Source organism: Tenrec ecaudatus, chromosome 13, assembly GCF_050624435.1.
Source record: "Tenrec ecaudatus isolate mTenEca1 chromosome 13, mTenEca1.hap1, whole genome shotgun sequence".
Taxonomy (NCBI): domain Eukaryota; kingdom Metazoa; phylum Chordata; class Mammalia; order Afrosoricida; family Tenrecidae; genus Tenrec; species Tenrec ecaudatus.
The window spans coordinates 14,406,246-14,433,874 of NC_134542.1; the positions used below are offsets into that span (position 1 = coordinate 14,406,246).

General features: G+C 48.2%; 1 protein-coding gene across 2 annotated transcripts in view; it reads left to right on the forward strand.

Annotated features, from left to right (window-relative positions):
• The first annotated feature begins 847 nt into the window (after window positions 1-847).
• Window positions 848-27,629, forward strand: part of WDFY1 (WD repeat and FYVE domain containing 1) — a 54,847-nt gene continuing 28,065 nt past the window's right edge. Inside the window, exons 1-3 of one of the 2 annotated variants that reach the window (XM_075529739.1) lie at window positions 848-1,075; window positions 19,737-19,804; window positions 25,516-25,589. In XM_075529739.1, the coding sequence (XP_075385854.1) occupies window positions 939-1,075; window positions 19,737-19,804; window positions 25,516-25,589 (279 nt within the window). In that variant the 5' untranslated portion in view covers window positions 848-938. Of the gene's footprint in view, window positions 1,076-7,317; window positions 7,477-19,736; window positions 19,805-25,515; window positions 25,590-27,629 lie in introns of those variants that run through there. The other variant, XM_075529741.1, reaches the window with a different exon arrangement.

Here is a 27,629-nt window from a genome sequence, read left to right on the forward strand (position 1 = left end):
GGTCAAAGGCTCTAAGATATATATATATATATATACACACACAAATATAATTTTAAAATATTTTAAAATCAGAATGCCTCTTCTCAACAGTGGCTTCTTTTTGTTGTTGTTGTTGTTCAACAGTGGCTTCTTGGCACATGTTCCAAACCAAATATAATTTTTAAATATTTTAAAAACCAGAATGCGTCTTCTCAACAGTGGCTTCTTGGAATATGTTCCAAACCAAACCGAACTCACGCCTTCTAGCGGATTCTGACTCACAGCGGCCCCAGGGGCAGGGAGAAGCGTCCCTTGGCTTTCCGGAGCTGTCACTCTTTACCGGGGTAGAAAGTCCTGCATTTTCCCGCGGTAAACGTTCGCATTAAGCCCTGGGAACCCTGGTCTGGGGGCTAGTGCCTCCCCTGCCCCGTAAGGCCGAGCCAGTGGGCGGGGCCGTGGCGTGGCACGCCCTTGAGCCTCCTCCCCCGCCCCGTAGGGCCGAGCCAGTGGGCGTGGCCTTGGCGTGGCACGCCCTTGAGCCTCCTCCCCTGCCCCGTAAGGCCGAGCCAGTGGGCGGGGCCGTGGCGTGGCACGCCCTTGAGCCTCCTCCCCTGCCCCGTAAGGCCGAGCCAGTGGGCGTGGCCTTGGCGTGGCACGCCCTTGAGCCTCCTCCCCTGCCCCGTAGGGCCGAGCCAGTGGGCGTGGCCTTGGCGTGGCACGCCCTTGAGCCTCCTCCCCCGCCTGGGCGCGTTCGGGCGCTTGGCGTCCCGGCAACCCGAGTGGACGGCGGCCGCGCTCGGGAGTTTCCGGCGGCGGCGCCCACGTGGCTCCGGAGCCGTCGGGAAAGGGCGCGTCCCCGCCCGCCGGGCAGTCGGCTGACGGGCTGTCCGCGCGCGCGCCCGCGCCTACGCCTGCGCGCGCCCGCGGGAAGCCGCCGCCGCCGCCGGTGCCGCGCGAACATGGCGGCCGAGATCCACTCGAGGCCGCAGAGCAGCCGTCCCGTGCTGCTGAGCAAGATCGAGGGCCACCAGGACAGCGTCACGGCCGCGCTGCTCATCCCCAAGGAGGACGGCGTGATCACGGCCAGCGAGGACAGGTAGCGGGCGAGTCGTGTGCGGGGCCTGGCGCGACGCGGGCGGCCCGCGCTCCGGGCGGGCGGCCGCTGGGCAGGGCTGCGGGACCGGCGGCCCGTCCCCCCCGCCCAGGGATCCCCCCGGCCCTGGGGAGATAAGCGGGGTCCTCAGCTCCCACCCCCTCCTGGGAGACCCCCAGCCCGGGACCCCGCTTCCGGCCCTTCCTCAACTACCGCCCCCGCCTGCATCTCGGCCCTTCAGTCTGGGACCCCAACCCTCGGCGCCCCTTTAGCTCGGGACCCCTTCCACGGGCCCCTCAGGCTAAATCCTCCCCCTCTGCACCGTTTCTGCCCGCCTCTCCCCCACACTCCTCATACCGGGGTGCCCCGCCCTCGCGGGCCCCCCCAGCTCTGACTGAAGCCCCTCTGCCCACATATAGTTAGGGACCCCAGTCCGTCTTGCCCCAAAAGCCTGAGACCCCTGCCCTCCAATCAGTGGAAGATCCCACAGGCACCTCTCTACCCTGGGACCCAGCCCCTCCTCCTTTGGCCTGAATCACTTTTCTCCTTAACCCTCCAGCCTGAGAGCCCCCCTCCCCTCCCATGCCTCCGCCCCACTCCCTCATGTATCAGGGGACCTCAACCCTTTTTGACCCTGTATCCACAAACCCACCACCACCACCACACTGCACTCTACACCCTGATGTTCTCTGTGAGATTTGCCCCAAGCCAGGTTCTTAACACATAGGCCTTCAGGACGCCCCTTGGCACCTGGGTATGTGAGGTTACACCCCCGCCCCTCCGCCACTCTGTCAGTTCCAATTTTAGGCCTCCCTCCTACCAGGAATTCCCTCCTTACTTGGAAGCATTCTATTCTTTGCCCTTGATTCCAGGGGTTTCTATGCAGTTTCTTCTCCTTTTCTCTTGCTCTGGGGTTTACATCTTTTCTTCCTCCAATGCTGGGCCCTTGGACCAACTATCTTGCCATAGCTGGTAGACCCACCTAAACTTTCTCCACATTAACCCAATTCTACCTTACAAACCCAGCTAGACCAGAGCATGTACACTGGTACAGAACAGAGCTGGAAACACAGGGAATCCAGGACAGATAAACCCCTCAGGACCAATAATGAGAGTAGAGATTCCGGGAGGGGAAGGGGAAGGAAGGTGGTGGGAGAAAGGAGGAACTGATCACAATGATCTACATATAACCCCCCTCCCTGGGGGATGGACAATAGGAAAGTGGGTGAAGGGAGACATCGGACAGTATAAGACATAGAAAAAAAAATTATAAATTATCGAGGGTTTGTGAGGGAGGGAGGGGAAAATGAGCTGATACCAAGGACTCAAATAGAAAGAAAATGTTTTGAGAATGATGATGGCAACAAATGTACAAATGTGCTTGACACAATGGATGGATACATGGATTGTGATAAGAATTGTACGAGTCCCCAATAAAATGATTTATTTTTAAAAAACCACCCAGTATCACTTGCCATAAACAACTCTTAAAATGAAATGCCTTACTCGCTTGCACCCAAAAACATCTGACAATTTTGAGTGCCCATCAAACTTTAGGAAATACTGGATCTCTCCCAGCAGTCTCAGTTTATTCAGGAGGGACTGAGGCCCATGAAGTGAAGCTGGCTACTCTGAATCAGAGACACGGGTGAGGCTAGAAATGCAACCGGGCACTTCCCACCCTGTGCTCTGCGCTCTAGTCTCCCCAGGACAGTGTGACTGGATTGGAGCAGTATTGTTGCTATTTTAAAACTAGGCTTTAAACCCCAAAAGTTTCTCATTTAAGCGACCTTACTGCTGTAGGAAATGACTGACATCTATTGAGCAGAACTCTACTTTGGTGCAATTCATGGTCTTAAATGCTCCTGTCTACAGACGTTTGACAGGCTTTCTGGAAGCTGAAAGGCAGCGCTTTCCTCTGGAAGCTGCAGGCCTACTTCAGCCTTTTGGCCTCTTAGATGTGATATGTATGTATCCTTATAATTCATTATGTTGTTGAGAATATGCACAGCCGATCACACGCCAATTCAGTGGGTTCCCCCAGCACAATGCATTGACACTGAGTACATCCTCTGTGTTGCAATCCTATATTCTGAAATAAGTGACTTTGAAGCCAGTCAACCCTGAATAGGAAGGTAAAAACGAAAACCCCAGGTTCTTTGTGATATTTCGTGTTTACTTTTTGATGCCTTTCCCCCAACTAGATTGTGAGTGTCTTGTGAGCCTGCAGCAGCCGCTACCTGCCTGTGTATGTGTAAGCTAAACTCAGACAGCTAGGTGAGTGAGGGTGTGTGTAGGGTGTGTGTGTGTGTCTAAACAGGAAGGACTTGGGAGAGGGATTCTGGCCAGGACAGGTGCAAGCAACACTTGAAGAACAATAGCCGGTCTTTTACCTTGAATTCTTTATTCATGTCTTATGCGTTTGAGGTCAGTTGCTGGAAGCAGTGCTGATAAGCACTGTAGGGAAAGTGATTACTTAGCTGCTCTGGAGCTGGGATGTTGTGGAGGAGCATGATGAGCACATTTCTTCCCTGGACACCACAGTCCCGGCAGTGCCCTGGCGCCTCCTTGGGCAGAGTACTGGGCTTGCTTTGGGTTTCTGGTGTATGTGTTGGGTGCGTGGAACCTAGCATAGTTTTTTAGGAGGTGCCACATTGTGTGAGATTGAGTGAATATACAAGGCTGTGATTTGGGGGCTTTGGGTGGTGGGGGTTTGCTTTTACATTGTCATAAGTAAGCATGGCACCCTTCCTCTCTCCCCCTCCTTCCTTCCCTTACGTATGGAGTTTCTGGCCCAGGAGACCCAAGAGTCAAAGCCACAGTACTTGCCCCCCCCCCCCGTGTAACATCTGAGTCCTGGTTTTTATGGTCTCTGACGCCGTGAAACCACGTATCTGAGGAACAGAACACTCACTGCTGTTCTTCATCCAAGAAACATTTATTGGCCACCTGCCCTTTGCTGGACCTTGTCCTACATCCGTGGGCTAGAAAGATAGCTCACGCGGAACTGCTTTTTCCACAAGAGAGCGCAGGCGGTGCCGTGAAGAGATGGCCCGGGCACTGTGCAGGACAGCCTAGAAGAGGAGGCCCTTGTGGTGGCTCTGAGTCCAGGCCAGAGGTCACGGGAGCTGCTCTTGGTGGATGGAGGAGTGGTCAGTAGGAAGGAAGGAAGGATGGACATTCCAGTGCCAGGCAGAGGGAAAGGGTGGCGGAACATACGGATGGGGAGTGAGTGAAGCCCTAGGTGTGTGGGCGGCGTGGCAGGAGAAAGGAATGGGGTGCTGGAAGGGCCAAACTTATGTGCCACTGGTCGGAAGTCGGTCTTTATTCTGCAGGCAGTGAGGAAACCTCAGAGTGGAAACAAAACCGCTGTCCTGATCACAGTTTGTGCTTTAGAAATAACCGTCGCTAAGCTCTGGATCCACTTCCCCCAAACCAGCCAATGCAGACCCATGGACCCTAACAGTCTGATCTTGTGGTAGGTGAGGTTGCTTCCCTTGACTGGGCTCCGTCCGCCTCTAGGCTATGCTGTGCCTGCAGAATGCCCAGGGCATCTCCTCACAGACTCGAAGCTCAGCAAGAACCAATGAAGACATCCTCAGTCACTGGCGACAGTGGTCACTTACGGAAGGTTGGCAGTGCAAAACCACCAGCCACTCCACAGGAGAAAGATTACAGCCTTGGAAACCCAAAGGCGTAGTTCTGCCCTTTCCTATAGGGTCACTGTGAGTTGGACTGGATTTGTTCTGTCTGACCCTGCTCTCCTGGACCGGGCCCCACTTCTAGGAGCCCCTTCTTGTTTGCTTTCACCTCTACCAGTAACGAGCCCTTGAAGCTTAGCGGGTTCAGTGGTGGGCTATTTATTAAAGGCTGCCAGTTCGAACCCAGTCAGTGCTCCCTGGGAGAAAGATGGTACAGTCAGCATTCATAAGATGCACAACCATGGAAACCTTATAGGGCGGCCATGAGTTGGAACTGACTCAATGGCAACAGGTTTGATTTTTTCATTAGCCCATAAGTATGCTACGGAAATCCAATCCATAGTCTCCCAAAAGGTAGCTAGGGACCATCTTCCCTTATCAGCATTTCTATAATTCAGTACGTTCCACAAGTCAAACCTCTTTTCTCTTTCCTGTTCCTTGGGCCTGAGATCTCATTGATCGGGACGGATGACCCAATGCATCATTCCTAGGGGCCCTGGTGTCACTGGGGGCTGGTGTCTGCTCCGGTACAGACCTGAGTCAGAATCGGCTCGATGGCAGGGAGCTGGGTTTTTGAGAGGAGTCGGGATGGGCTCAATGGCAGTGGGTCAGCAGATGTGCAGCACGGCGCTGTCTTTCTGCAGAAATAGCAGTGTGTTCACTTGCCGTGTCAGGCCCACCAGGAGAGTCCAGAAATGTGTGGTGTAGACCAAGGATGGGCAAACTGCAGTTCTTCTTGGTACATAACAGGTGGCTCTGAAATAAAATTGGAATTTGTGAAAGGATATTCAGATCATGGTGATTTCTTCTGTTTATAAAATACAATTAGGGCTCTCGAATAATTTGTAAGCTGTTGTGAGGGACAAGATTGGCTCTTCTGGCTTAAAAGTTTGCTAACCCCTGGTACAGACATTGTGTTAGGATCATTCAGGAAACGGAAGCTCAGAAGGCTCCAGGTCATGTGGCAGGAAAGGCATAGAAGGAGATTTAGAACCCAGCTCTGACTCCGAGGCTCGAGTTCTTTCCCTTGTGTACCTCATCTCTGTGCACATTTGGGGGAACCAAGTCCAGGCCGTATCGACCAGTGATTGGCCCTCCAGCAGCCACGACTCCGTTTTCTTCCCTTCCTTTCCACTGGTTTCCAAGGTCTGAAAAATCGGCTCTCCCTGCTCCATACCATTTCTGCTTTACTGCTCAGAAAGGAGCCTCGAACATTTAAAGGATCCGACCGAAGGCGAGTCATTGTGCAACACTAAACACATCAGGACTCCCCAAGAGGAACTGCCCAAGATGCCAGGAACTGCCCAAGATGCCAGGAGGAACTATTGCGAGGAACTGCCCAAGATGCCAGCTTTGTCCTGGGTGACTTTGCCCCAGGGGACATGGGGCAGTGTTTGATGTCATTTTGGGTTGTCACTTCTGGCGTCTTTGGTGGGTAGAGGGTGGCATTGAGCATCCTGCAATGCACAGGACCACCCCCACAGCCAAGGATGAGGTGGCCCCCCGACATCCTGTGTGCCTGACACACCCTGCTCTGGGCTGCCTGTGCTTGTTTATCTGGTCTCTGGAGCAGTGGCGCTCAGACTGGGTGTGCAGGTGCAGTGACCGGAGGGCTTGTTAAAGCAGGGCCCAGCCCGGGAGTTTCTCATTAGCTAAGTCTATGGTGATCCTGAGAGATGTTGTTTTGTGGTGTCGTGTTTTGTTTTCTTCCTCCTTCTGGTGACTTTCCAGGTGATGCTGAGGTCTGGAAAGGGCACTTCGGGCTGCTAACCACAAGGTCAGCAGTTCAGCCCCACCAGCTGTCCCTGTACACATTTGCAGACTCAGAAACCTGAAGGGCAGCTCTGTTCTGCCCTACGGGGTCACAGAGTGTCTCTGAGCTGTGCAGGGAGGATGGTGCGTTTGACTGCACGTGAACAAGGGTGATTCTTCCCTTCCCGCGGAGGGAGAGTACAGTTTATAGTTTGTCTTCATTTTGTTGCCTTCTGGGATACGCTTGCCTGGAGTCATTGACCTGTGTTCTCATTAACACCAAACTACAGGTAACAGAGGTCAACATGACCGCCCCCGCCCAAACAATATCGAACCAGTACGGAGGTCAAAGTATAATTCCATCCAAGCCGGGTCACTGGTCACTACTGGCTTAGACAGTGAGCTTGGAGTCTAAACCTTCAGGGGTCGCTGTGCTGTGGCCAGAGAATGGTGGTGCACCCTTTTTACATTGTAATTTGTATGTCATCGGAATTGTCAATCCTTCGAGTCATTTATTCTTTGCTAAACCTACATTCTTTTTAAAAATTTCCCCCTACATTCTTATTTTTAACTTGTAAGCTGCCAGAACTTTGGAACTAGAAGACTTGAGCAGGCACAGCATAAGCGAAAATCATGATGTTCCTTTAAAATATTCCATCAGTAAAGTAGGATTGCCTTTTAATCCAGGAAGTTGTCGAGGAGCAAAACAGCACTAAGTTTCAGAATTTGAAGAATGTAAGTTTCAGCCGACATGTGTCTAGTCTGGGGTGTGGAAAGTGAGGCTCGGCTTTAAAATAGACTGAAGTGTGGGGAGCGGAGGAACCGGCCCTCCAGAAAGGCTTGCTTGGTGAACTTCTTGGGCCTGCACCAAAGACTGAGACAATCGGTTGAAGGTCACTGCTTTTTAAACATGAAAACTTCAGTGTAAGGCCCCCTGGATCAGTTAAGGCTGTAAGTCTTCAGTCTTCATTTTTAAAAAATTAGATTTTGAAGATAAGAGTGACTGACCTATTGTTTCGGGGGCCCAGCGATGGAGACAGAGGTCCACCGGGAGCTCAGTGCTGTTGGGCCTACGGTAGTTCTTATATTGACATCTCACAGGGGGTAAACTGTTTAAAGATGTTGCACATAATTTGGGAAACAGAACAGAAAAAACAGCTTTTGAAAGTTTGTGTATTTACAGGATGCTCCCAGGGAAATAATCATCAAGTGTTAAGTGTTAAACTTTGGCAAACAGGCCCTGATGGCAGGGTGGGTCATGGGTCAGGCTGCTAACCACAAGGCCAGTGATTCAAACTCACCAGCTGTTCCAGGGAGCAGGATCAGGCTGGCCGCTCCTGCAGAGATTCGCAATTTCGGAAACCCTAAGGAGCAATTCTTCTCTGCTATATAGGGTTACTGTGAGTCAGAGTCAACTCAGTGTCAGTGGGTTTGTTGTTCATACTTAGAGATAAACCTGGAATCGCTGGTGAGATTTTCCTTTGCAAAACACCAGGGTACTGTTTCTAGTAACTGTCACACAGTGACTAAAAGTTGACTTAGATGTGCTTTTATAGAGTAAGCTTAAGAAGGGGGAAGGCTGATGGCAACATACGGACAAATGTGCTTGATACAATTGATGTGTGGATTGTTATAAAAGCCTCCAATAAAATAATTTATAATTTTTTAAAAAGTGGGAAGACAGGAAGCGGGAGTGGCCCTATTCCTCTCTTGTTAGAGCCCTGCTTCAGTGTTACTGCTTTGGGGTTGTTTGTTTGTTTGTTGCAGCATAGGAACACAGAATCTAGAATCAGATGCCTGGCTAGAATGTCTACCTGTTATTTTTCTTTGTGACTGTATGTTACTTTATTCAGGAGAGGTGTCTATAAGGCCAACAGCCAACCATTGTCAGGGATATTTTAGGTTAAATGTCACCTGTCTGCAGAGGCAGGGCTTGGCACCTCATCAGACTGGATCGGAAAACATACATAAGGGTCAGCAGACAGACCTGGAATTATTTATAGGTCTCTCCCCTTTTTTCATGTCTAGCTATATAAGATAAGCAACATAAACAGTCCTGAAGAGAAAACAATGGGACTGATGGTTGGGGGCAGGGGTGGGGTGGGCCGGCTGAAGCAAGGGGGAGGGAAGAGGGAGCCAACAAACCCAGGGACAGGGGAACAACAAGAGATCTAAAATCGATGGCGAGGAGGGTGTAGGATATCTGGTGAGAGGAATTACTGCGAGCTGAATGAAGGTTTAACATGATAGTGGGACAGGAGAAAAATAAAATGAAATACAGGAAAGAACTAGGAGGCCAAAGATATCTAGAGGTATAAATAAAGGCATGTATATTATAAATATAGTCATATATAATGATAGAAATATAGGTCTGTGTACATATATTTATATGTTAAGTATCAAGGTAGCAGACAAACATTGGGCCCTACTCAAGTGCTCCCTCAACACAAGAACGCTTTGTTCTAATAACCTGGCATTCTGTGATGCTCACTTTCCTGACATGATCTCTGAAGACAAAGCAGGTGAATAAGCAAATGTGGTGAAGAAAGCTGCTGGTGTCTGGCTATTAAAAGATAATAGCATCTGGGGTCTTAAAAGGCTTGAAGTGAAACAAGCGACATCTAGCATGGACGCAACAAAGCCCACATGGAAGATCATGAGATGTTGATGGGATCAAGTATCAGGTGTCAGAAAACCCAAAACAAACAAACATTGATGCCAACAAGGGGGTGGAGTAGAAACCCAAAGCACATCTTTAGACAATTGGACATTCCCTCACAGAAGGGTCACAAGGAAGGGATGTGTCAGCCAGGGTGCAATGTAGCACCAACAAAACACACAACATTCCTCTAGTTCTTTAATGCTTCCTCCCCCACACAATTGTGATCCCAGTTCTACCTTGCAAATCCACCTAGACCAGAGCATACACACTGGTGCAGATAAGAGCTCTCAACACACAGAATCCAGGACAGAACAGTAATGGGAGTAGTGATACCATGAGCGTAGGGTAAAGGTGGGGAAAAGGGAGAAACATTCGCAATGATTGGATTGTTTAAAGAGCTTTAAGAGCCCCCAATAAAATGAATTATGAAAGATGCTATCACCTGTCTGGCTTTCCCCCTATTTCTTTCTTTCTCATCGCCCCTTGAAGCGTCTTTGCTTTGCCTTACATCAGCAGCACCGCCTACCGGGAGTAATGTTGCATTGGGAATTCAGTGCTGCTGGGAAGTTTTGATTCCCAGTAGTAACGCAGATAGACTAGTTACTGGTGTGCTGTTCTCTCTCATTAGAGTCCTGTCCCCTAGTTTGTGTCTTGACTGACTCCTCATCCAGTGAAACAAATCGCTTCTCTTGAAATCCTTGCCCAATCCCCCACCCACCACACCACCATCAAGTATTCTTAACATTAATTCACGAAATGTTGCGGGCTAACCAAAAAGTTGGTAGTTTGAGTTCATTCATTTGCGTCCGGAGAAAGCCTGCCGCGCTCCTTCTGAAAAAAACAGCCATTGAAAACCCAAAGCAGCGCTGCTTTTTCGCTGACAGACGTGAGGTCACGCAGAGTCAGAGGTGAATTGGTGGCCGCTGATTTGGTTTGGTGTGGTTTGGATTTAGCTTAGCTGCCGGCCGGTTAGGACAACTGACCTCTTCTCCGTTTGCCAGTAGGCTAGCCCAGACTTGTTTATAAAGCACAGGCAAGTTTCCAAGTGGGAGGGGAAACAGGCCAGGTCTCCGGAGGCCTGTTCTCAGAACTGGCACCCCCTACTTTGGCGTTATGTGGATGGAAGCAAGTCACAAGCAGCTTTGTATTTGAGAGGTGGGAAAATAGACGGCACCTCCTAATGGAGTGCCCCTTGGGCACATTTTGCGTTTCGGGTATCACAAGTACTTTGGTTTCCTGTGGTGGTGTGATTCAACGAAGTCTAACCCGTGGGATAAGCGAGCGTTTCAGAGTTAGACTTAGGCTTTCTGTACTCTGGTTTTATGTGGGGGCTAGGGGCTAGAAAGGCAGTTTAATGCTTTCTGCTTCCTGATTGCTTAGGAGATACTGCTTGAGAGAATAAACCACAGAATGCCCCCACCCCCCTTTTAAAGTGTTAGACACATCCCCTCCCAAATAAGCCTGCTTTGCCTGGAATGGAAGGCCCGGTGGCGCCCCGGTGAGTTACACATTGGACTACTAACCACAAGGACAGTGGTTTGAACCCACCAGCTGAGCTCTCTGCTCCCATGAAGATCCATAGCCTTGGAAACCCCAAGGGGCAGTTCAGCGCTATCCAGTAGGGTTGCTATGAGGCAGAATGGACTTGATGGCAATGAGTTTAGGTTTTGTTTTATTTTGCTTGGAATTATTTACCTTAGTAAGACGAAGCTAAATTTTCATAAGTGATAAATGAAATTGGACAAAACAAGGGAGCAGTTATGTTTTTAGGACTTTCTCTACTCGCTTCTGCCTTCCTAAGTATACAACCGAAGGGTGTCTGTCAACTTAGCCACCTCACAGGATGTGACGTTGTGTTACTCCCAGTAGACTAGAAGTCCGATATTAGCCCATAAGTCTGACACCAGTCTAGAAAGTCCCCTTCAGACTCATGAAACACATACAATGATGCTGAATGCAGGACCATCACAGGCCAGTGGGTGCAAAGTCTTGTGGATCCAATGACGGTAGAAGCATCTCAGTGCTGGCAGGGCTCTCCACGTGGCTCCTCCAGTTCCCAGGACACGGGGTCTATCAGCATAGTGCCATGTGTCTTGTCATTAGAGTGCCTCTAAGGGAGAGAGAGAGAGAAATACTGAAGTTACTGGAATTTTAAGGTCATTCCTACACAGATTGAAATATGACTCTGCCCCTTCACTCTTAATCCTCTTAAATCCCAAATTGACACCAGATTATGTAACTATCACAGACATCAGTCACCGAGGGGACTGTTGGCTGTGCACTGCAGTTTAACACTGAACTTGCAGGCCACTAAGCAGGATGGCCCATGCTTAGGAAGAGGCACTGTTTTGAGCCTGGGACTTTAGAAGTGTCTTCTCTCCAACTGCACCTTTAAAGGATCTGCCCGAGGCTTCTTTCTTCTGTGTCTCCTCCCTGCTCTGTCTAGCCTGGTGAGACTGTTGAGAATGTATGCCCAGGTCTGTACCGAACCTACCTCACACCTGTGCACTACCTCGGCCGATGTACTGAGTCTGTCCGCTACTAGATCCATCTTGCGGGAGAACAAGCCCAACCCATGGCATGCAGGTGGGCAGCATAGAATTCAGAGGGTGTGGTCTCATTGGGGCTCAGCCAAAGCCTCTCAGGGTTTACCTTATTAAAGCCCCCTCCCCTGCAAATAGCCTCTGATTCTAGCACATCTGGTTACACAGTGCAAAAGACGCCCCTCCCGTCTCACCACTCAGACTCATTGCCTCCGCGGTGACGACGAAACACACTTGTTAGCGAGTGGGACATTTTTACATTTTGGATTTCAGAAAGCTGTGCTTGAATATTGGACAAAGTACATCCTGACGTGCCTTGGGGTCCATTGCTGGCTTGCTCTGCGTGATTACTGTTGGGGAAGTCGGCTGACCCTGCTGTTCTCCCCATTCCCAGCACCCCACATGTTCTCTATGGCGTCCCCACCAAGGCCCAAGTCGGTTTGCCTCCCAGGTGTGTTCTTTTCCTCAATATCTGCCTGCCTTCACTCCCACCTGGCTCAGATTGATATAGTGTCGTTATGCATTTTTATGTAACTTTACAACTTAATATTTCATAAGGAGTATTTTCACTGTTTTGTGGCCTTTATCCCCATTTTTAATGACTAGACAAAGAGCCTGGCATAGTGGTTGTGCCTTGGCCTACTAACTGCAAGGTCAGTTGTTTGAAACTGCCAGTCCCTCTGAGGGAACAGGATAAGGTTTGCAGCTCCGGTAAAGAATCACAGTGTCCTACAGCCAGCGGAGCAGGTCTGCCCTGTCCTGCAGGGTCACTAAGAGTTGGAACCAACTCAGAGGCAGCGCGTTGGGTTTTGGTTTGTTAGAAGCTATTGATTCAATGTATCAGTGACCCCTTTCAGTATTCGACATCTCCCCCCAGTTTATACTCCTTTGAATAATGCTTTTTTGAACTTTTTATATAAAGATTATTTTTCTATAAGTAATTTCTTCAGAATCAAAGCCAAGTCTGTAATTCTGTAGTCAGAATTTATCATTGTTGTCATTGTTTATTATTCTTGCTATTGTGACCATATGGGGTGGGGCTGGGTGAGTGCTTCTCATTCTTGAGAGTAAAATTCTCACCAGAGTCATCAGTTCTAAGATGCAATAACTACAGAAGTTAATGAGGGTGCCCTATTCATGGCATTTCGTTACTGTTTTTGAGTTATTCATTGATTATCTATCCCTATACACAATACATTTTAAAAAACATATTACTATGAAATAGTTAAAATCTCGTACTGCCCAATTTTGGCATGCTACTTATTCAGAAAATTAATAGATTGGCTACTGTAAAAGCAGCATGGTGCCCATATATGACCTCCTCAGGCGTCCTTATTGCCATGTGGGGTGGGGCAGACATGTGTCCGGACTCTGTCCTTTACCTGTCTGACGCCAGCCATCCCTCCCATGGCACTCTGCTCCTACACTGGGTCAGATCACTCACTGCAGTGGCTACACAGGACTTCCCGACAATATTTACAAAGGAAGGCGGTTTATTCAAGGAGTTACCTAAAAAATAAGAACAAACCCACAGCCTTTGAGCCAGTTCTGGCCCTGTGTGTTCCCAAGACTACAGCTCTTGATGGGAGTGGTTTCAAACTGCTGGCCTGTGGTTAGCCCAATGCCTCACCACTACCCCTCAGGGCTCACATTAGGGGCAGTGACAGGTTACCACAAACCAGGCTTACTAAACCATGAGACGGTCATTGTCCACAGTGCACCTTTCAGCCAGCAGCCAAGTCTCTATCATCCTCAGCCTCTCAGCCACATGGTCCCCTGGGCGTCTGCCTCGCAGTCTCAGTCCTCACACTGCTTCTCTGTTCTGTCCCATGGACCCTGGTGCCTCTGCCACTCAGAGATCTCAAAAGTACAAGCCTGGGACGCTTCTTCCAAAGTCATAGCATTTCTCTCTCCTTGCCAAGAGGGCTCATCCTTGAAGCCAGGAGAATGGCAGCTAAAACACACCAGTCCCCTCAATTGGTGTTCACCATGCCCTGTTTGCATAGTGGTACCTGGTCATTTAGTGGGGATGACAGAGACATGGACAGAAGAACCGTTATTAAGAAATTTAACTCCACTACACCTACCCTCCTGAAAAATGATAAAAAGGTGATGGTGGTGTGTGTACAATGCCTCTCAGTATATACAAAGGTAAATGAGTCAGAATTGACTAACTCAATTGCCATGAGGTTTTGTTGGGAGTTTTTTTTAATGAATTTTTGTAGCGATATTTTTTATTGTGCTTGTAAAGTAATATAGTTTTACATGGAAATGCATTTCCTGTTGTGCCCGTGGGCACTGTCACAATGTATGTGAGTCACTGCTCGGTAGGAAGGCAGAGGTATGGAGGGGCTTGGCGGAGGCCAAGAGTTGTTGGGAGTTTTTTTTTAATGAATTTTTGTAGCTATATTTTTTATTGTGCTTGTAAAATAATATAGTTTTACATAGAAATGCATTTCCTGTTGTGCCCGTGGGCACTGTCACAATATATGTGAGTCACTGCTCGGTAGGAAGGCAGAGGTGTGGAGGGGCTTGGCGGAGGCGTGGGGGGCAGGGGACACGGCGGTTTTGAAGTCAGCCGCAGGGATCGTAGCGCAGGCAAGTGAAGAGCATTGGAGCAGGCTCAGAAAGAAGCAACGCCTTTCCTTTTGATGTACCTTTTGGAAAAATCGCAGATTGTTGTTTTGAAATAACTTAAAAGAGTTTTGCAAAGAAGGAACATTTTATTTATTTATGTTTTTAAAAATCATTTTATTGGGGCCTCATACAGCTGTTATCACAACCCATACTTCCAGCCATTGTGTCAAGCACATTTGTACGTTTGTTGCCCTCGTCAGTTTTAAAACATTTCCTTTATACTTGAGCCCTTGGTATCAGCTCCTCATTTTCCCCCTCCTTCCCTCCCCTCCCCCATGAACCCTTGATCATTTGTAAATTATTATTATTCTTTCATGTCTCACACTGACCAAGAAGGAACATATTTCCAAGGTTTTGATTGTAAGGAAATATTTTTTCTTTCAGATTGACATAGCCTCAGAATTAAAAATAAAAATTTTAAACCCATCTGTGTGAAAAATGGGTAGAATAAACAGAAAGACAAACATAAACTGGGTTTAGGTGAGTGGGTGCAAAGTTGTCAAAATATTTAAGGACAACCTCAGCTGTTTTCTGTCAGTGGAGAAAGCCGATCCGACACGCAGCTCAAGCAGACAACATCGTCGTTTGTGTAAAAGTGGAGCCATCTGATCTCAACACTAGTCATTCGATGTTTGTTTTGGGTTTAATCATTTTATTGGGGGCTCTTATAGCTCTTATAACATTCCATACATCGTACATCAATTGTATCAAGCATAGTAGTCCATCATTTCCAAGGCAGTTTCTTTCTACTCCAGCCCTTAGCATAAATTCCTCCTCTTATCCACGCCCTCCCCAATCCTTCCACTCCCGTGAATCCTTCATCAGTTATGTATTGTTATTATTACTTTGTGTCTTACACTGTCCATGGTCTCCCTTCACCCACATTGCTGTTGTTTGTCTCATTCAAGGGGGAGCGTTATATCCAACCTTGCGATGGGTTCTCTACTTTTCCCCCTTCCCCCTTTCCCGGCCATCCCCCTATCCTCATGATACCACTTTACCACTACTGCTCCTGAGAGGGTTAGAGCGCTTTGATTTATTTATTTATATATCATCTTATTGGGGGCTCGTACAACTCTTATCACAATCCATACCTCCATCCATTGTGTCAAGCACATTTGTACATTTGTTGCCATCATCCTCAAACATTTTCTTTCTACTTGAGTCCTTGATATCAGCTCCTCATTTCCCCTCTCCCCCCTCCCTCAACCCTTGATAATTTATTGATTATTATTATTTTGTCATATCTTACACTGTCTGACGTCCCCCTTCACCCACTTTTCTGTTGTCCGTCCCTGGGATGAGGTTGTATTATATGTAGATCCTTGTAATCAGTTCCCCCTTTCCAACCAACCCTCCCAGTATCATGACTCTCAGCATTGGTCCTGAAGGGATCATCTATCCTGGATTCCCTGTGTTTCCAGTTCCTATCTGTACCAGTGTTCATCATCTGTACCAGTGTTCATCCTCTAGTCTAGCCAGATTTGTAAGGTAGAATTGGGATCATGATAGTGGGGGCGGAGAGGAAGCATTTAGGAACTAGAGGAAAGTTGTATGTTTCATTGTTGCTACACTGCACCCTGACTGGCTCTCTCCTCCCTGCAACCCTTCTGTAAGGGGATGTCCAGTCACCTACAGATGGGTCTTGGATCCCCATTCTGCACTCCCCCTCATTCACAATGATTTGATTTTTTGTTCTTTGATGCCTGATACTTGATCCCTTGACACCTCTTGATCGCACAGGCTGGTGTGCTTCTTCCATGTGGGCTTTGTTGCTTCTGAGCTAGCTGGCCGCTTGTTTACCTTCAAGTCTTTAAGACCCCAGATGCTGTATGTTTTGATAGCTGGGCATCATCAGCTTTCTTCACATTTGTTTATGTACCCATTTGTCTTTAGCAATCGTATCGGGAAGGTGAGCACACAATGATAAGATTTTTGTTCTTTGCTGCCTGGTACCCGATCCCTTCAACACTTTGTGATCACACAGGCTGGTGTGCTTCTTCTTCCATGTGGGCTTTGTTGCGTCTGAGCTCAATGTTTATTACTGTCATCCTGGAATGTTCACTAGCTGCTTCTGTAAAATGTCACTAGCTGTATTACTGTGTTTGCTTCCAGCTTACTGAATCTCAAACCCTGCTTCCAGTGAGTGGGTTCTGACTCAGAGAGACCCTTTGCAGGGTTTCAGAGGCTGTAAAGCTTTATGGAATCAGGGAATCGCCGCTTTTCCCCTCAGAGCAGCTGGCGCGTTTGAAAATTGTGGTTAGGAGGCCCAAGATTACCTGATAGTGCCACCAGGACTCCTGAACTGAATAGTAGGGTCTTATTTGCCGTTGTAGTTGTTTCTGTCTGGAATTTGGTGTTTTTTTTTATGACAAGCAGCCCACGTCAGTCGGTGTTTATAGCCTATTGGTGTTGCCGGGTACGTGTAGGTCTGTTCACTGCCAGGTTAGCAGTACGAATGCCCCAACCACTCAGAGAGAAAGAGGAGGTTCTTTGCTCCCATAAAGATTGATAGCCTACAACCCTGTAGAGGGTCGCCATGAGTCAGAATCAACTCCATGGCAGTGGATTGGGTGTTTGGGTTTCTGAAGAAGGAGCCCGGTGGCGTGTTGGGTTACACGTTGGGCTGCCAAAGGAAGGTTGACAGTTTGAAGCCACCAGCCCCTCCGTGGGGGAAAGAGGTGAGGCTTTCTACTCCCATCAACAGCGACTGTCTCAGAAACTCACGTGGACGCTGCTGCCCTGTCGTAGAGGGTCGCCGTGAGTTCGCATGGACTCGAAGGCAGTGCGTGTGGTGTTCTGGAGTCTTAACCATGAGAAATGTTTGAACGTAATACCAAGCAGCGTATATGACTAACAGATTGTGCAACTCTGTCTAATTCACAAGTTCTTGGGAGCGCTGTTGTGTTCGACCCTGAATTTATTATCGCTTTAATCTGAGCAGTGGGAGATGGGAGCCAAAGGAGAGGAAGGAGAAGCGTATGGTTTGCAGAGCGAAGGGATGGATTCCCACACTGGCGGGGCGTGCTGTGTGCCACGCTGCCCCTGGCCCACAGTGACTGGCTTTGGTCCAGTTCGCAGACACAACTCCATTCCAGTCCCCGTGGCTGCCTGCTCGTCTCCTTTGTTTTGTTAGGATGAGTGAAGGCAAGCAGCTAGTCTTTTTAAAAATCACTGCTGGGGAGCGACTCCCGACCCAGGGTGCCCTCAGAGAACAGAGAACTGCTGCACAGGGTTTCGGGGGCCGGAAGTCTTTGTGGATTTACAGTTAGTCGTGAGGATGACACAGGACCGAGCAGCGTTTCGTTCCTTTGTGCACAGGGCGCTGGGGTCGGAAGTGACTCCACAGCCTCTACCAGCAGCAGCGTCGACAGCAGGTCTTCCTGGAAGCAGATGACGCCCTCTTGCTCCCTCACAGTGCCTTGTAGGTTCTCACCACCGACTTCCCAGTTAGTCACTGTCGAGTGCACTGTGCCACGGGGGTCTCTGATCTAGTCTTTATTTTTGCTTCTTTCCGGTCTGATCACATGCAGGATGTGTAAATGGGAGAAAGACGAGGCTGTCTGTTCCCAGAAAGATTTACAGTCTCAGAAACCCTCACGGTAGAGCCACCTCGATGGCAGTGGGCACGGGTGGAATGAACAATCAGTCCTGGAAGGACAGCCAGGATGCTCCTTAGAATCTCGGACAGCCATGTGTTATCTCAAGTACTCGGGCTGTGTGAGCAGGAGGGACAGTGCCTAGGGAAGGACGTCATATAAAATGAAGTAGAAGGTTGACGGTCAGTGGGAAAAGGAAGGCCTTCAAGAAGGCAGCCATGATGGGCTCACACGCAGGAAAGATGGGAGGATGGCGCAGTCCCTGACATGGTATGGGTCTGTGGGCGGGGCGGGGGGTGTTATATGAGTCCGAACAGACGCCATGGCACCCAGCAACAATAGCTAGCTGCCTAAGTCTGAGAAATGTGTGTGCCCACAGCACTGTACCCTGTCTCTGGAAAGTTGCCTCGCAGCCTTACCAGTCTGCTCTCCTCCTGCTCCAGAGGCAACCTCTCTCATGATTTCTATCCCCTGGAACTAGTTCTACTTATCTTACACTTTAAAAATGAGGGAACCTATGGGTGGACTTCAAAAATGCTCATGAAAAATGGAATGCAAAAGTAATGCATTTTTCCATGAATTTTTTGAAGCTCCCACAGAGTGGCATGATTCCGTGACCGTAATTATATTCCATCCCTGCCGTCCATTTTCCAAATGATTCCTTCACCGTGCGCATCATGCAGGAGTTTTCATGTTCTTGAGTTTAAGGTTGTAACGCTTTACTCAGCACCTACTGTGTGCCGAGATCCATGCTGCTGTTCGAAATAGTGACAAGATGGTGCCAGTCCCCTGGGGCCAGTAAGCGAGCTCTGAGTGTCACCCACAGGCCCAGTGGGCACCGGGAGGGAGGCTGGGGGCACCTTGGGGGTTAGAGAGGGAAGGCCTGCAGCTTACAGGAGACGTTGTGAGGGAGGGGGGAGCCGCTGTGCCCCTCATGGTCTCTCTGAGCTGATAAGGCAGAGCAGGAAACGCGGGCTCTTGTAGTCATTTGCGATGACCCCAGTCCGACAGGATTTCCTCCTCTCCCTCTGCATTCTGATGAAAGCGGAGGCCCGGAAACATGGCGTGGAATGATTTCCTCCCGGGGCTGTGAAGACCAAGCATTATCAGTGAATGAGAAGCGGAGCAGACTCTGCTTCCCGTCCCCATTGCTCTTCCTGCCAGGTCTCAGGAGCGTTTTCTTTCCATTTCCATCCACAACGTTGCTCCCTTGACTCAGTTCAGGTACCAAGTGCACCCAACTTGTGTTTGCCAAGAGAAGCGGGTTACTTTCCGTTTCTTTGCTTATCGTTATGTGATGAGCGTTTTCCACGTGCTTACGCCGTTGCTGCATAATATACCATATACGGTCATCAAGTCGTCTGAACTATTTATACGACTCACTCTTGCTATGAAACTAGCGTCGTAACGAACTTCCTTATATTGTGTCTGGCGTGCATCCCTAAGAGGAGCACTACTGGGCTGCTGTCCTACTGAGTGTATAACACACGTGTAGGGGTGAATGAATTTGACATGTTAGTAGCTGAGGTTGGGCTAGTTGGTATTCCAACACCTTCATGAGAGGGCTGGGCGAGTTTCAAATGGGTTTCTTCTCATCTTGCCTTTACTAGCCAGAGTGGTGCATGTGCTATTTTTGAAGATCATGTCCTGTTGATTATAGAGTCACGTGGGAAATAGTATTTGAAGCAAACTACTAATGACAATGAGTAGCTTTCTTGGCCTACAGAGGAAACAAAATGACCGGTGACACCTCCTCTCCTTTTTCCACAGAACCATCCGAGTATGGCTGAAGAGAGACAGTGGTCAGTACTGGCCCAGCATTTACCACACCATGGCATGTAAGTAGGTGACCCGTTCCCCTGGAGAAGAATATCTTCCATGTCGTCCTTCATTTCAGTGCCACCGTGCCTGGTGAAGATCGGCCTTGGTTTCAAGATGAGTTTCTTGGTTGCCCAATCCTCTCACAGGCTGTGGTGCATCGCAGGAAACCCCTTGGCTTTGCCCAGGAAGTTGGGTCACACTGTCCTAACTGAAGTGGCCTCTGCAAACGGAAGCAGGAGGGCAGTGGGAAGAGAAGAAAGACATCTTGTTCGGGGCTCCTCCTGGTTTGCTTTGGTCTCGGTTTGATATAGCCAATTATTTGGCCATTGTATGCGACTTGGGATTTTTTAACAACTTCATTCTTAGTGGTTGCTAACTTGGCCCTAACGTGCACTGTGCACTCACATCCTCTAAACTAGCCTAACCCATCCAGGAGCTTCTGCAGCTCTCCGTTCGCGCGCTATAGGGATGTTTGGTCCAAGGTACAACCCGTTCAGTGGATTTTCTCAGCCCCCAAATAAGTTCTAAAGTTAAATCTACAAACTAAAACTGGTGCTTTGCATTTTGAAACAGCGCCCGGGTTGGGTACAGACTGCCTGGATGACATAAAATTGGTTGGGCAGACGTGCCAACTCCGATTCTTTGCACACAATTCGGCACATCGCTCACCACTCTTCCCTCACACATCTCCCCTTTGGCCTTAAACCCCACCCGTGCCCTGGGCCCCCTCCCACCCTCAGCTTTGGACGCCTGGATATACCTAGCCCTCGCTGGGGTTGATCCGGCTCTCCCAGACTGCTTCCACAGCAGGCACCCTTCTTGGGGTTCAGGTGCCTGATGAGAGGCTTTCCGCACTGAGCGGTGTTAGTCTAGTGTTAGAGTAGCCCCCTGCCAGGGAGAGAGAGAGAGAGAGGCTCGCGACTGCAGCTCCTTAGAAATGGCTCCGAAGTGGCGCTCTTGGCGCAAGTTCAGACGCCATTGACGCCACTCGAGCAGGCTTCCTAGGAGCTCCAGACACCGTGGAGCTTGCTGTAACCTCCGCGCATCCTGTTATGCAGCACGTTCCTCAGTCTCCGCTTGCTCCCTTCTTCCCAGCACCTCCCCGGGGCTGGCGTTTTCTCCTTTTCTCGTTTTATATCCCACGGCAATGCTGGGACCCAGAGATCAAGGTCACAGCCATGACCTGCCATTCAGATTGTCTTCCGTTCCTCCTCCCATGGGGCACTTAGGCAACTGCCTTTCCTTTGGCTTAATAGTTATTCAAGAGAGTGAAATTGGCTTTTAGGAATATTGCTGTATAAAGGTAACTATTACAAACCCACCCACTGTCATCGAGTTGATTATTACAAAAGTAGCCATAAAACTTTACAAAAAAGGGTTAGAAGGATGATCTGAAAACCTAATCACAGTTTATTGTCCCGAGTGTCACTCTTCCTTGTTATCCCGTGTCTGCAGGCCACCCCCCGTGCTTTCTCAGTCTGGGGGGAAAGTAGCAGTGGCCGAGCAGAGGGGCCTTTGGGTTCCATTTGGTGCGTTTACTGACGTTTTGGAGCCAGGCTGGGGCAGTGGGAGACCCTGTGCCTCCAAGCCCGCCCGTCACTGACTGAGGGGAAAATATGACTGCTGGGCTCGTGACCCCTCCTCTCCGGTGGTTCTGATGGTTGGACGTGGCAGCGACGCGCAGAGCCCCACTGGCGCGGGGGAATGTTCTGTCAATGTGGGCATGCTTGCTGATGCTATTGGTGTGATCCCGCGCCCTCCCTCTGCACTGCATCCTGTGCCCATGCTTAATCTCCAGGAGCTCTCATCCTGGAAGCTCATGCTCACCGGGAGAGAGAGCAGCAGTCCTAGTGGCACAACAGTTTAGTGCTCAGCTCCTAACCAGAAGGTTGGCGGTTCAAACCAGCTATTCCATGGGAGAAAGAGCGTATGCCCTGCTTCCAATAAAGACTGCCAGCCTAGAAACCCTGGTGGGGCCGTTTGGCTCTGTCACGTGGGGTTGCTGTCATGACAAGAACAGAAGAAAGCGAGGCTGTGAGAAACAGATGGATTTTGTCCTGTGTTTAATCTCAAGTGCCACTTAGGCATGCATTTCCCAAAAGTCTTTAGTGTAGCTTTGAAATGAAAAATTCTCCTAGGACACCAACACCCTAGCAACGGAAACACAGACCTTTAAGCGTATGCTGCCTCTGCGTGTGTGTCTCCTGTTCTCCTGACGTTTAGGTCTTGGGCCCTTGGCCCCGGCTCGTTCCCTGTTCCCATCCCATGCTACCCTTGGCTAGTACGCTGTCCTCTCCTGGGCAAGTGAGTGCATTTCAGCAGGGAGTGTCTGCGAGTCATAGTACCATACCTGTGCTGTGTGGGGCTGACGCCTGCGTGCTCACTGACACGTGGTCAGCCTGCCACTATCGGTGCGGCTTCGTTGCCTCCACCCGGAGCTGTGTGCCCGAAAACTGCAAGGCAGCCCTGACCGAGCGACGAGCATCGCCTGCTTGTCTGTTAGTTACGAGGACTGCCGCATTTCAGACTACACGCAAAGCCTGAGAGGCAAAAGCCCATGTTGGTTGTGGAACTGTCTGTAGATGACCCAACTGAGGACGTTCTAGAGCAGCGGTTCTCAACCTGTGGGCCGCGACCCCTTTAGGGGTTGAACGACCCTTTCACGGGGGTCGCCCGATTCATCACAGTAGCAAAATTACAGTTATGAAGTAGCAATGAACATAATTTGATGGCTGGGGGTCCCCACAACATGAAGCACTGTATGAAGGGGTCGCGCCATCAGGCAGGTTGAGAACCGCTGTTCTCAAGCTGTCTTCCAGTTTCCGCTCAGTGCCCATGACCCGGCACGCAGTAGGTGAACCTGACTGTAGTGTTGCTCCACAGAGTACAAACGTGTTTCAGAGCATAGCTCGTGGGAGAAAAAGACGTTCTTGTCATAAGAAAATCACTATAAAATGACCACAGCAGCTCTATGAGGCCGATGACATTGTCAGCGCTTTATTGATGGGGAAACTGAGGCCGGAGTAGTTAAGTCGGTTGCTTGTGGTTGAAATTCCAGTTGTCAGCAGTCTCCGACCCCAGACTCTCCTCCCTCTACAGTTCGGGGTGAATCCCCAGGCTGGACAGGCAAGTGTGTCGGCTTAGAAGAGCAGGCAGTCTCTGTGACCACCGCTTGACTGTCATTGCCGGGGCAGTCCTGAACACTGGCACGAAAGGAAGTCCCTGTCACAGTTTACTGGAGTTTTCAGTTGCAGTATTGGATTGTGGTGATGCTTATTAAGACGACTTTTATAAAAGAGAGTATTTGCTTGTTTATAAAAGTACCTGAGCATCCAAAACCTTTCTTCTTTTAAAATTTATACAAGGGGTACCCCCCCCCCCAAAAATGGAATTCTCTTTTCAAAGCTATGTATTTTGATTTTTTTTTTAAACAAAAAACCTTATCACCTTCAAAGTACTGTCCTTTATACTAAATACATTTGTCAAACCTGCAATTCCATTCTTGGAAACATTTTTCAAACTCATCTGTTTAGATGATTGACAGCGCCTCCCTTGTTTTTCCTTTACCTCTTCTGTGTCATCAAATCGTTGTCCATTCATGTCCCTCTTCATTCACAGAAACAAAAAAGAGATCACAGGGAGCGAGGTCAGGTGAGTCAAGTGCGTGGGGCAAGAGAGGCATGCTGGGTTTTTTTTGTCAAAAACTGGCACACTGAGATGGCTGTGTAAGCAGGTGCATTGTCGTGGTGGCAAAACCAGTCCCCCCTTTGCCACAAATCAGGCCTTTTTTTGTTGCACACTGTTATGAAATCTTTTCAGAACCTCTAAATAGAAAGCATGATTAACTAGTCTGACCTGGTGGAATGAACTCAAAATGCAGTGCAAGTCAACATTTTCTCCCATTTTGGGAAGTTGACAGATGTCCAGAATAAGATTTGTCATCCTTTGATATTTCACCTTTTTTGAAACTAGAAAACCACCCGTACACTTTAGTTTTTCCATAGCGCTGTTTTTATAAGCTGTGTTCAATATCACAGCAGTTTCTGCAGCATTTTTTCCAAGCAGGAAACAAAATTTCACAGCAGCGCGCTGCTGTTCTTAAATCGGCCATCAAAAATACAATGTTTGAGCGAAACTGCTTTTATGATTCAATTCACTGTGACCAAAGAGAACCTTCCCAGGCAATGTCACTGGGTGCACTAACAGAGAGCAAGTTGCTTGGTGATCACCTAGCAGGAAAACGGCATACTACAAAGGCTCAAAGGTTTTTGCCTTTTTTTGTGTGGGGGCGGGGGGGAGGGGAGCACCTCCTTGTATTGCTTATCTCACAAGAAGTGTTCCATCTAGGAAAAAATTAGGACATTTTTATGTACAAAACAAAAAACTAGGCACACCTCTTTCTCCTTTTTTAATGTAGCCTTATGAAATTCTTCAGTACATTACCATTTTTAAACACAAGGAGTAGATATATGTATACACAGACATATATGTCATTAAACATTTAGTACCATTTGAAGACCAAACAGAAACAGTGGGAATGAATTTTTGGAACTGGTTTGGTTTGTCATAAGTAATTTGCAGGCACGTCTATTAAAGAGCACTCCGATTATATATACAACCATTCTTTGTAATTTCAACCACTAGTATATGGTGAGTATTTAATTCTGATGGCTCTGTTTGTAGATCACTACTTTGTGTGCATACCTTTGAATCCAACTGCCATAATCTCCCTCCCTTCCAATTATGCTGCTGCGTTTGGGTATGATCCAATATTGTAGTGGTACTTCCTTCTTTTGATGGCGAATATCAGCCCAGTACAGATCGTGTTAAATTGAGCTATTTTCAAATGCTAACTTCATTTACAAGTTTATTCTCTTAGTGGACATTTTCTTTTAAAATACATTCAAGTGGGGTTTTTTTGTTGTTGTTTAAGGTTGGGGTTCTTTCATAGTCAACTAAAATAATCATTAGGTTAAAGTGCACCCACACACAGTTTCTCCCAAATGACCCATTTTCTACACGATCTCAGCTCTGAATTTTTATTGGAAGGGGATGATTTAGCCTTTCTCCTTTCTGGAAATCATTCACCTGCCCACAATGTCTAGATCTGTAGGTTGAACAAGGAAGAAGGTTGTGTGGTATTACAATAGGGACTGGTATGTGACCATTGGGAGAACATGTAATTTCTTAGTGGTCTTGCTGCCTACCTCCCTTGCTTATGTAATGCTATAGATTGGGCAGCCTTTTCAGGGACCCCCTCCTTCCAGGGACCCCAGCTATTCTTTCCGTGGATGAAGAACAGTAGCAAAAGCAGGATGAGCTCCTGAGCATGCAGGTAGCAGATAATCCCGGTTTAAGTGCCTTGTTTCCCACTTCTCCAGGCAAAAAGTAGGCATTTCAGTCAGATAAAGCCTCAAGATGGCTTACTTCATCCAAAATTATAAAAATAACTTAGAAGGTTTTCAAAATTAGCATGATTCCCCTATACAACAGAACTTTAATGACATTTAAAATTTATACCATAATTCTGCCTCTCTCTCTCTCTCTCTCACACACACACACACACACACACACACACACCATTGCACCTCTTTGAAAAACTATTTTAAATAGCTGTACAGCTCTTTTGTATAATGTACTTGGGACGATGACTTAAAATGCTTAGCTTTGAAAAAAATCTTTTTAAATGCTTAGCTTTGTTCTTAATGTGTCTTTGTCTTTCTGGCAGCTCCTTGCTCTGCTATGGCTTACCATCATGATAGTAGACGCATATTTGTGGGCCAGGATAATGGAGCCGTGATGGTAGGTAACTTGCAAGATGTATTCATTATATTCTTTCTGTTGACCTCTCCATGCTCACCCCTCGGGGACAGTTTAAATAAACTTAACAGCAAGTGCTCTCTGTGTGTTGACTGTCATAAAACTATGATGAATTCATCAATGATTATTAGCCCTAGAGATGAATTCATTTTAAACAGCTTCCATGGAGCTCAGTGTGCTGTTGTGATTGAAAGTTTGGTGCTCAGGCTAGCTCACAAAGCACAGCCTTCAACACTCAATATGAATGCCAAAATTATTTATTTCTTCAAAAAGGGCAGTGGGACTTTTCACAGGGATTCCGTGGTGTCGCTGTAGATCATTTCGCAAGGTGTAGGTAGTCCTCGACTTTCGATGGGATTACTTTTGGTTTCATTATTACTTTTTATTAATACTGAAAAATTCAATCTATTTGTCTTTGGGGTTGGAAAAGTTACTTAGAAACTTACAGATATATTTCAATACACGTATACATAAAAAAATACACAAATCATAAAAATTTACTCCCAACGGTGAAGAAGAATTGGACGAATATTTGTTATTTTGCCATTTGCCATAATAACTCCAATTTTTGGAAGGTTCTGGATGATCTGGTTTTTCACTGGGATTGAAGATAGCGTTTCTAGTCAGAAAATCAATGAGTGGTCTCGATGATCCTTTTCTTGTCTTCATCTAGTTCGTGGTATCAGGATTTGAGCCTGTGTTCCCAAGCGACAGAAGCCACACATTTAATTTGGAAAAAACATCAGCTAATCCTCTCATTTTGGGGGCGTGGGGGGAAGGCAGCTTTTCTCTTTTCCTCTTTCTCATTGTTTCTGCCGTCTGCAGCGTTTCTTCCCTCTTCAACATCCACTATTTCCTGTCTGTCCATCTCCTTGCTTTGTGGTCCGTGAGCTGTTCCCCGTCAGCGATGCCTAAGTTCAGCATGCAAGTCCTTGCCACATGGACAGACACCCCCCCGCCCCCAATCTCTTTCATCACATCATCCCGATCAAATGCTGGGAGGGAGCCTTGGAGTCACACTTTGAGGAGACCCACAGCTTATTTTTGTCACTGCAGTTAAATGGTGTGTGTGTGTGTGTGTGTGTGTTTCTCAACAGTAACTCAGAAAAGATTTTCATTGAAGTCCAGCAGCATTGTCTTTAAGCAGCTTCATGGCTCTGCTTTCAGGTGTCTTGAAACCTGTCATCAACTTCTCTTTGTGACTGTCGGTCCATTCTGACAAACTTTCCCCAAACTAGCCCCTTTTTGGCCATGTTTTAAATTCTGGTCCAGACCTGCTTCATCTTGTACTACCTTGTCCAGCCCCTCTTTGCATGTTTCAGCAGCTCAACACTGGCACATTCTCCACTCCAGTGAGCGCGCACAAGCGTGTGCCGACTCTGTGCCTGACAGACATGGAACAGCCCTGGGTGCAGACTTTCTCCTTGATGCTCCCCCAGGTTGTCGCACAGGCTTGTGCCTTCATTTGAATCCTAAATAAGTGCATCTGACTCCTCTTCTGATTCTGCTCTAACCCAAGCGACAGCTTCTCCATCTCCTGGCTTGGCCTTTGCCTTTTCTTTGTTAAAATGGTTGATGGCCCAGGGCCCTAAGGGGGACAACACTGGAGACTCAGGGCCCAGACTGACCCTGTGACACTGAGGCAACGCACTAAAAGTGTGCGACACAGCAACCGCGGGAGCACAGCAGGGAGCCCCCTGAGGGAGTACAAAGGACAGACTCTGGGGCCAGGGCATGGTACCCCATGGGACCTGACTGAAGGACATGACTAGAGATCAAAAATCAGACCTTGATCTATTTACAGGTTTTTCTTTTTAAAATTTGTTTTCTTTTAATTAATTTATTCTATGGGTAATTGTTTTCCCTTTTTATTGTCATAGCTGTACATCAAGGAACATAAAATTATATCATTGAAAAGATGGGTGAGTGCAGAGTGGAGACTCAAAGCCCAATGGTAGCCAACCGGACACTTCTTGCTGAGGGATTGTGGGGAAGAGATGAACCGGGCAGGGTGCAGGGTAG